A 10620-nucleotide genomic window follows, 5' to 3' on the forward strand; every position below is an offset into this window, starting at 1 on the left:
GGAAGGAAGGAAGGAAGGAAGGAAGGAAGGAAGGAAGGAAGGAAGGAGAAATTCAGTTCAAAAATGTTCTCCCTGATGTTATTTTGTACAACCAAACTTCCTTCCACTGTTTCCTAGTCAGCTATTCAAGAACTATGTGCCACTGGTAAGAGACTGGAGTACAGAAAGTCCACAGTCAGGATGAGGGTAGAATAGGAGCAATGGGAGAAACGAATTGCGGGACCCTATTAGAATAAACCTACATTTGCCTTTGGCTTTTATAACCTTGTAGGAAATCTATCTTGACCTTACTTGAACATCATAATTTGTGGCGTTTCTGATTGTCCCCTAAACTATTCCTGTCTCTTGATAAATACACAGAAACTATAAGAACAGTGGTATGGAACTTTCCAACAAAATCCTAAAGTCATCAGTGCTGGAGTATGGCTGGTGTTCTTAAAGTTAAATTGTGTCAGCATATAGTCAGCTACATTTCAGCCTGATTGCTAAGCATCTTTGTCCTGGTCACAATGAAGAACACAGTCTCTGTTATGCAAATTTTGCTTCTTCACTTGACCATCAGAAAATCCCCAATAAACTGTACCTTGTACAGTGTTTGATCTATACATGTCTTGCTGTATTCTCTGGGCACCTTGTGGCTGGTTTTCATATTCCAATGTCAGATATCCCTCAATAAGTTCTTGAAGGAATGAAACCTGCTGTATGATTATCTCTCTCCTCAACGTCTACATTGGCTCTTAAGATTCGTCTCAGACCATGACCTGTGTTTAAAAAACAACAACAAAAAATTGTTCACTTAATCCCACAGACTCTGCACCAGACCTCCCAAGGATCGTGTGAGACTTGCATATTTGTTTTTTGTTGTTGTTTTTAACGGTGTTTAATTCTCAAATAATATTCTAGTCTTATGTAGGAGTAAAACCTACCTAAGAACAACAGAAACAATGTGCTGTTAGATCAACCACCCTTGGCAAGTTTCTTCCACACCACTGTTTCAGGATGGTCAGAGTTCTGCACGGCTATGCCAATCATCAGGAGACTCCTTTTTTTTTTTTTTTTTTTTTTTACAGCTGTGTTTCTTTACATATTTTATGTATAGAGTATTTTGTCTGTCTGTCTGTCTGAACATAAGATAAAGGTATCTGATCCAATTATAAATGCTTGTTAGGCACATTGTGAGGGCTGGGAAACCAACTCAGATTCTCTGGAATAGCAAGAATTTTTAACCACTGAGCCATCTTTCCAGCCCCAAGGCACTCTTCATGTACTGAACAACCTTCTTCCATTTTTATTGTCACCTAGCTTTTCTAACCAAGAACATATACATCTTAAGAGATCTCTTTTAATTGACTGGAAATTGGTCCTATTAAAATTCTTAATATTCTTCTATTTTAAGATATTTATAACACTCATGGGTTTTAATATATTTGAAAGTTTGAATACACACAGTCATTATCCTTATGGATGTACATATCCTCTCATACTTGGCAAATGTGATATGTGTTCCAATTTGCTCAGTTTGAAACAAACTCCATCCATTTTTGATGACAAGGCATTCTAGAATCATCTCAATTCTTTAACGCGACCAAGATTTGGCTATTATTGTAAAAAGCTCTATGCCTCTTCTGATTAGTTTTTAAATCATATTAGAGAGAATTTTTCTTAATGCCTATGGTAAGTGAGCACCCTTTCACTGGGCTATATCCTTAGCCTGCCCTGCCCCCACTCACTTTTGAGACTCTTTTGGTCTGAATTGCTTGGTGGCCTTGAGATCACTGTGTAAACCAGATTGACCTTGAACTTTCAGCCAACTTCCTGCCTTAAAATGTTTTGTGCTGGTGTCACAGGTATGAACCACCACCAGAAACAGAAATGTTTCATTTGTTGAATGATACAGTTATTTTCTGATTATTGCAGTAACACTCCCTTAGATAATAACCACTGTAAAGATGTTATTGGAAATGATAGCATCATCATCCAGAAAAGAGTCAGCATTAACATTCGTTGTCCTATAGCATCTTCACACTGAACAAATTCAACCATTCTTCCCTTTTACTGTGTAGAAAGGAGCACATGATGTTTGACATACCAAACATCTACACAAAATAGGATGGATAAATATTTTAAGCTGCCTATATTGTTTGAAAAATTCCAACATTAGCTATTAGATACCTATGGCACACTGTTGTTAGTAGGACATTTTAAATACAGGAAATATAGGTTGTGCCAATGCTGTTTTGCTATAATTGTGGGTGGAGGCCTGAGAGCATCTGAGACCTGAGAGCATCTGAGAATCAGGAATCAACTTGAAACCAAGCAGAACACCATTCCTATTCAATAGAAATGAAAAGAGATCAAAATGACAAATCTTTCCAGAGCCAGGAAGTATTTTTAACTTGTCAGCCTTTCCTTTGTAATAAGTATAATCAAGCTCTTAAGATGCTTAAAGCTGAGATTTTAAATAATGAGCTCCAGGAAGCCTCCAGCTCTAGCTGCAAGCTTGTCATTGTTTTCAATGAGAGGGCTTGTTTATATTTTAAAATGATCTTATTAGCCTAAAAGCAAAAAAAAAGAGTGAATTCTCTGTGTCTAGAAACTTTAAGCATGGAGAACCAATGCTGCAGAAAATAACATGCACTAATCACATAAAGCATCTTTAATATCTTTGTCCCCCCAAGTGTTTTTAATGCAAAAAGCATTCTGGGAACTGCTTCTCCCAGTTGGTCCACATCACAGCCATATCATTGGATGCCACCTCACTTGCAGCATTTATGACTAAAGGAGTCAAGTGGTGCTTTCGATAAAGATTCATGTTTCCCTTTTATGGTGCATGAATGTCCAAGGAACTTTTTGTGAATACAGCAGTATCCCTTACACTGTCATTTGTTTACAGTTCAATCTATTAACCATAGTAATTTATGAAACATTTACAATTCCTTTACATATAATTTAGAATGCATTCTTCTAAATCACTTAGTCTCAAAACGTGGTTACCAAAGCAAAACATAAGCAACTTTTGGGTACTTGTTAGAAATGAGAACTCTTCACTGTCAAATCAGACCTTCTGAATGAGGCATTGAGCTGATGGTGCTTTGCCCGTCCTCCTAGTGACTCTGCTGTGCACTCAAAGTTTGCATTTCTCTAACAATTTGCATGTAAGAGCTGACTGTATAGCTCAGTGGTAGTGCACTCATAGAATGCATGAGGTCCTGGGTTCTATCCCTAGCACTATGAAAAGCAAAAACACCCATACAGCTTATCCAGTCAAATGTATAAGATGTAAACAAAGCCCAACTCAAATATTTCCATATTGACTGCAAACTTAAATGCTTTCAGTACTTAATCACAAAAGAAATTGTACCCATTACATATCATATTGATTGCAGAGTCAATTGATATTTTGACGATAAAACAGGCTATAATGTTCTTACTACTTTTATTGATATTTATTCTTATGCCTCCTATTTTTATTCTTTCACAGTCCTGGAATTAAAACATCGTTGAGCTGCAGATACTTTTACAACCTTTCAAGGTTTTTGTAATTCAACCAGGAAGGAAAGAAAAAAGAATAATCTTAGGAAGACAGGGATACAATTCAAATGGATTGTTAAGCACTTGATTCTGATTGGTTAGTGAGAACTGGAAGCTAAGATCAAGGCGAGTTGAACTCTAGCAGTTGTCTACCTGGCTGTGTATCTTATCAAAATCATTTTCAGTTTGTCATAGGGCTCTATCTGGTTCTTGTTGTTTCTTTAACATTCTATCCCAAATGTGGTGGCTTATGCAATTAAAAAGCAAACTTACTATGTTGGGGATCTGAAATTTAGAAGAGGTGCCTTCTTCTGGAGGTTCTGGGGAAGATTTGAATCCTTGACCTTTCCAGCTCCCAGAGGTTGCCCACATCCTATCACCACTGCATCATCTGCCATTCCACATCTGTTTCTGTCTCTTATAAAGACATATAGATTATATGAAATCCAACCCAGGGGAATCATCCTCTATCCAAACCCTTGTTTTGATTATATCCACGCACTTCATTATGTAAAGATTTGGGGGATTAGAATATGGGCATCTTTGTGAGCCATTCTGTTTACTACAGGATCCTCATTGTTATCTTTCATGTCTATTCTTTTAAGAAAATTTGAAGATGAGGTATCCTTTTGGTTTCATTTGATTTCCTTTAATTTTTGACTGCACATGACCCATTACCACAGCTTTGTAATAAAAGACGCTTGTCTTCTCTCAGTGTGTTAAAATATGGACCTTGTTTCTTGGCATTGGGTTAGAATTAGTTAAGTCAGGAAAAGAGTTGCCTTTCAGAGAAACAAGAAAGTGAATCTGGAACTTTAGATTGACAGTTAACTAAGTGTTTATTTTGCAAAAACAGTTCAATCACATTGGAAATCACATGACAACTGGTGCTAATTAAATGCTGAAATCTCTGTTACTTCTCCTTTGTAGAAGACCACAAATGCTGATAGAGCCTATTTTTGGAAGAGTTTCTATTGTTTCAAGAACCAGTTGACTGATAAATTAGCTTACTTCATCATGTATTAAGCAGATTGAAAATTTCATATATATATATGCTTAACATTCAGAAAATGTATTTAACAAAAATACCCGTAAAATATCTATTTGAAAATACATATATGTGTGTGTGTGTGTGTGTGTGTCTATGTACGTACGTATGTATGTATGTGTTCCCACTTGTTTAAATAAATTTAAATGTAGAAGTAACAGTCATTTCTCATATTTCTCTTTTATATTTGTATATTCTCTGTATATTAATTCATTTCTTACAAGTATCAAGGCATTTTACCAATAGAAGTTGTATCATGAAAAATAAATTTTACTGCTATAAATAATTATAGCTTGAAAATGGAAGCTTCTTTAAGATGACTTCCTCCTCATTAGCAGTACCCTTGCCATTTAAAAGCCTCTCTTACTTTCTGGCAACAATGTGATGTTACAGACGTATTGTGATTTTATCCTGTCAAGAATGCTGAATTGAATATCCTCTAATGGTTCCTTTTCCATATATATTTTAATAGGGTATTGTGAAGGACCAAATTCTTTGCTTGCAGGAATCTAGGGGCTTAAAAACACCAGCTTCTGTACTGTAACTCTTGGTAATTGACTGAGATGAAAGGAAAATACTTAATGTGTGTATAAAATCTTAATCCACCCAGTATATCACATCAAGTTGTTATCAGGCATTTGAGTAGCTATAACAGATCAGTAGTAAGAGGTGTTCATTCCTGAAGGATAGTGTACCGTTTTGCTATCACAGACTTCTGTTCTGACTATGGGATCTGCATCATCATAAAAGAGATGATCCCAAATGATAGTTTCCTTTGTATCCTGCATAAGGAAAAAGAATGTAGATTTATTTCTACTTAGTGTACATGTGTGTGGTGTGTGGGTGAGGGGGTGTCTTACTATGAAACCAAAGTTGGCCTTGAACTGGTAGTGGTCCTCCTACCTCAACATTCATAAATACAGGTGTGTACTACCATGCCTGATTTTTTCCCTTCGGTGTTGGTGGTAGAATATGCCCCATGCATGTTAGATAAATGCACTATTGACTTACTCCCTCAGTCCTGTCTGCTGGCTTTTTTATTTTTCCATTCCTTTATTGTGACATCAAACTTGTAGAGCATATGTTAACAGACATTTCATGAGTTCATTCATACTTCTCCAAAACAGCTCAGCAGCTAGAATACTACATATGTTGAAATGCTTTCTGAAGACTTGTTTGTAGTGTAACTACAAGATTCTACTTCCAGGCTCTTTGTGACAGTACACTGTTGAGAGTTTTCTAGAGTATAATCCTCCCATGACTCATTACACAGTTCTTGCCTGCTCCAAATCCAGGACCGTGTCCGGGGCTATCTTCCTCTCACCAACAACTACATAAGACTCCAAGTCAGATATGCTTTCTCCCTGTGCCTGGGTACTCTTCCCAGTCTGGGAACTTGGACTGTACATGACACCCCCACCCCCAGGTTCATGTGTGATAAATGCTTAGTTCAGTAGAAATGTTCAGAGGTGGGGATTTTGGGAAGGTATTGGATCATATGTGCTCTGGCATCATCAATGGATTAACACATTCATTGATGAATCATAAGTTCCTGGGATATTTGGAGGTGATGTAAACCTGAAGCAAGGATTGGGATAGAGCCTTCATATCAGCATGCAGGATGGACCCATGTACATGAGAAAGTAAGGAAAAAGATATGGGTTGGAGAAATCTAAGTAGCATTGATGCTTTGGAAGTAAAAATGTTTGACTGGGCTATGGTGTACTCCAGAGGAAAGATTTAATGGTCCAGCTCCATTCTCCTCTGCTGAGCCAAGTCACTGGGTGGGAACAGCCTGAGGAGAAGGTGTCCTTGGCCTTGAAACCACAGATTCAGACAGTGACATCCAGAGCCTATCAGTGGATGGTTTTGTGTGCAGAAGGTTCTTTTTTTGTAGAGTTTCTTCCATAGCTGCTACATAGATGCTCTATATACTATGAAAACAATGATAAAAGTTCCTCCTGTGGGCTAATGTAAAAGAAAATGAGCCACATACCAAGTCATGAATGCTTTTTGGAATGTCTTATTGTTTGGTCTTGTCCCTTTAAACCTAGGTAAACTGAAAAAGTGGCATTTGTCAGTCATACGTTATCATCATGTCTGCTGGGTTCATAATAGATTTCTTAGCTCCACAGAAATGTAACATGGTCACTGAATAAGATGTGGGTGGAATAACGCCTGTCCTCCATAATGACTATATATTTAGTGTTAGCTTTTCACTCTGTCACATCCTTAAGTATATTGTAATACACCCATTTTCATTGATTTGCACTTATCCATATCTTTAAGAAGCTTGGATTAAAGAACAGGCTATTGAGAACAATTGTTAAGAATCTCTCTTTTTGGTTTGCCACAGTGTATTATCTAGCATGACAGATGCAGTGTTAGCTCGAGTGTATAAACAATCAGATCTGGACATCCTGGCTAAAGAAGCATCTATCCCAATTGTCAACGGACTGTCAGACTTGTATCATCCTATCCAGATCCTGGCTGATTACCTTACACTCCAGGTTGGTGTATTTCTTTGCTTTACAAAACAGAAAAGTTAACAAATAATTCCTAACTACCATCAAGTGGAAGCTTATTTAAATGATGTTTAGTTGTTATTATGAATAACTTCTATTTTAAAAAGTATGCATATGTGTGAATATTACAGATCTAGAAAACAGAACATTGCTCTAAACAGACTCTATGACCTTTTCTTCTCAATCCCGTTTCTAAATACCTTCTAGGCCCTCTCTCATCTTTTATTCTTTCTATCACTTTGCTTTCTGTTGCTCAATTTAACATTGAATGAATAAGGAATGAAACTGCATGTAGAATCAATATGACTTATGTGACTGTGTGGTTAGCATTGTCAACTTACTAGGATTTAGGATCACCTAAATGACAAGCCCTCTGAATATGTCTTGGAGTCATGGTCTACAATAGATCTGTAGAGGTGGAAAGAGCTACTTTAACTATGGGTAGCATGACCTGGGGTCCTAAAGTGAAGAAAAAGGAGGAAGTGAGCTAACTGCTAGGACTCCCCTTTCTCTCTCCTTTCTGACTATGGATGCAGTGTGACCAGCTGCATCAAGCTCTGGCTGCTCTGACTCCTCCACAGTTATAGACAGTATTCTTGAACCTCTGAACTCCACATAGCCCATTCATTCCTTCCTTAAGTTGCTTTTGTCAGGTATTTCATCCCAGGGCCATGGAAAGTAACTAATACAGTGATCTTACAGACACTAGACTTTGTAACTTGGAAATATAGAGCAATTAGTTTAAATGCCCAAGATGGTCTACAACGGTTTAATAATAGAAAGGGGGCATTTTCTGCCACTTTATAAATTGATTAAAAATAGAAAAAAGAACATGTAGACTTTATTGTATTAAGGGTCTAATATGGCCATGTGTGCCCCAGTCAGACAGTTGAATGACTTTTAAGACTTACATTATTTATTTGGGTTGACACAGCTAAATTAAATGTTCTTTTCACTCAAAACCTTTTTTTTTTTTTTTTTGGTTTCGTTTTTCGAGACAGGGTTTCTCTGTGTAGCCCTGGCTGTCCTGGAACTCACTCTGCAGACCAGGTTGGCCTCGAACTCAGAAATCCACCTGCCTCTCCCTCCCAAGTGACTCAGAATCTTAACAATCAGGGTTTCCATGTCTCTGGATGATTTTGAAGAGAAAAGGCAAACTGGATATAGGTCTAACTTCCTTCTCATTTGAATGAGCTGTGAACATTTAAATGAGAGGTCAAACACAAAGAAACACTGTTCAGAGGTGAAGACAAGATCCACACAGAGAAAAAGAAACAATGTCAGATGGAAAGTTGATGTTTTTGAAGGAAACCGTATGTAGACACTAGATGGCTTTATGTTTCCCTCTGGGACTTTATCATTACTAAATCATGAACTCACTGAGGGGGCATGAGCTGTTTTATTCATCATAGGGCCTTCTGCTGGCCCTTGTGTGATGCTTGACCAAGGCTACATCAAGATACGATTTCAGTGACTGAAGAACAGTTTATGAAGATTACAAGGTCTAAGTGAGGTGACCCTCTCTTCCCATCCTAGCTTAGCCACCTACTAACTCCCTGATCTCCAAATGACTCAGCCTCTCTCCTTCTTCTTTGATCTTTACAAGGATTTAACTTTAAATGTATTAAGCCTACAGACATTTTAATACAAATAAAAATGGGCTGCTGGGGGAGCTCAGTGCATAAAGAAAGGCATTTGTCACCAGTTCTGGGAAACCACAGGGTGAAAGGATGGAAGGATGATGCCTGGAAGTTGTTCTAAGACTTCTGCATACATGCCGTGGCATATTCTTGCCATTCTTCCATTTAAAAAATACTTTTTAAACTTAAACAATTAAACAAATTCTTATGTGTACATTATACTGCTTTATCCAAATTTTTCTTTTGTGGTGCTGGGGACGGAACCCTGGGCCTCATGCATGCTTGGAAAACTCTTTACTACTGAGTTCCCACATTTAGAACAGTTTTGTCCATTTCTAAAGTGATGAAGCAATTAATTTAGATTTATTTATTGTTCTAAAATGAAATAATTGAGTTTAAACCTACAATGTCTATTCTTTTACTCCCACCCTACAAAGAAGTTGTTACCATGATATTTGTATTCACAATCCCCAGGAGTGCCTTTATACTTTACATACAAATGTAACCATAAACAAAGTAATGTTGAGCATGTTTTTTTTTTTTTTTTTTTTGATCATCGATGGTGGCAATGCTCTCAGAGTCACTATGCTATACTGTTTCCTGTGCATGACAGCAGCCACTTCTTTACAATAGCAAATGCAAGTTACATAGAAGTAGTGACTCTTTGTTTCATTGTCAGCAGCAAGGCTGGTATCTGACCATTGATAGCACTAATTCCTTAAATGATACAACAGAGTCAAAATTCATGAAGATGGAAGCCTCATGACCATGTCTTGGCTTAAGATATTAGAACCTTTTAGCTCTACAGTTTTGTGATTGTGTGTTCATGTTACTGAGTATAATTCCAAATATAGTCTATTCCTTCCAATAAGGCATTTTTTTCGAGATGAAATTTTCCCTTTCTCTTAACTCTAATAATTGTTCCATAAAAGTGGGTTTCCTCCCCGTATTCAATGCCTTTACCTCTTGTTTTGTAGGAACACTATGGCTCTCTCAAAGGTCTTACCCTCAGCTGGATAGGAGATGGGAACAATATCCTACACTCCATCATGATGAGTGCTGCAAAATTCGGGATGCACCTTCAAGCAGCTACTCCAAAGGTAGGAACACCGACTGGCCTGAAAAACCTTCTCTGTTGATCAGAAGCTATTACCCAGTGAAACAAAGCTTCTGATCAAGGCATGGATAGCTGAAGGCATACAATTTCAGCTACATTACTAACTCTTCTGTTGAGTAACTATCTAGCTTCTTAAGAGCCCAATTTTCCATTTCTGTAGAGGAAATGAGTCTTGGCTGATGCCTTTTATTCCATGAGTCTGTGACAATAGTACATCTGAATTCTGCCTTTGGATGCCCTGATACTGGTCATTATGATGACTAGAGTCTTTGTGTGTTATTATCACACAGGCAGAATAATGCAGTGAAAGCCAGATCATGGAAAATCTTCAGGGCATGGAAATAGTGTTGTAATCTCTCCAATGCAACAATTTGATTAAAAAAAATTAAAGAAAGAAAAATGTCTGACCTATGTGAAGCACCCATTGCTAGCATCCAGCTTTAGATTTCAAACCCCATCACCAGGGGGGTCTCTGTGGAGTTTTAAATCTGAGTCTCATGTGTCCACAAAAACTACCCCTACATGTTTTTTTTTAATCCTGATTATACACTCCCATACAATGTATGGTAAGCACACTCATATCTGAACTCTTGTTATTTAAGGAAATGGTGATAGTTGTTGCCTCTATACAGAACTAGAAGGTTCAAGGATAGAGGTAGCAGAGAGTTTTTCCCTTCCTCCTCCTTCTCCTCTTCTTTCTCCTTCTCCTCCTCTTCTCCTTCTCCTTCTCCTTCTCCTTCTCCTTCTCCTTCTCCTTCT

The 10620-nt window shown here is 37.6% G+C and overlaps 1 protein-coding gene across 1 annotated transcript in view; it reads left to right on the forward strand.

Annotated features, from left to right (window-relative positions):
* Positions 1–10620, forward strand: part of Otc (ornithine carbamoyltransferase) — a 60521-nt gene that overhangs the window by 36184 nt on the left and 13717 nt on the right. Inside the window, exons 5-6 of the mRNA XM_028767831.1 lie at positions 6936–7089; positions 9722–9844. Of these exons, the coding sequence (XP_028623664.1) occupies positions 6936–7089; positions 9722–9844 (277 nt within the window). The remainder of the gene's footprint in view (positions 1–6935; positions 7090–9721; positions 9845–10620) is intronic.

Source organism: Grammomys surdaster, unplaced genomic scaffold (genome assembly GCF_004785775.1).
Source record: "Grammomys surdaster isolate TR1022 unplaced genomic scaffold, NIH_TR_1.0 182, whole genome shotgun sequence".
Lineage (NCBI taxonomy): Eukaryota > Metazoa > Chordata > Mammalia > Rodentia > Muridae > Grammomys > Grammomys surdaster.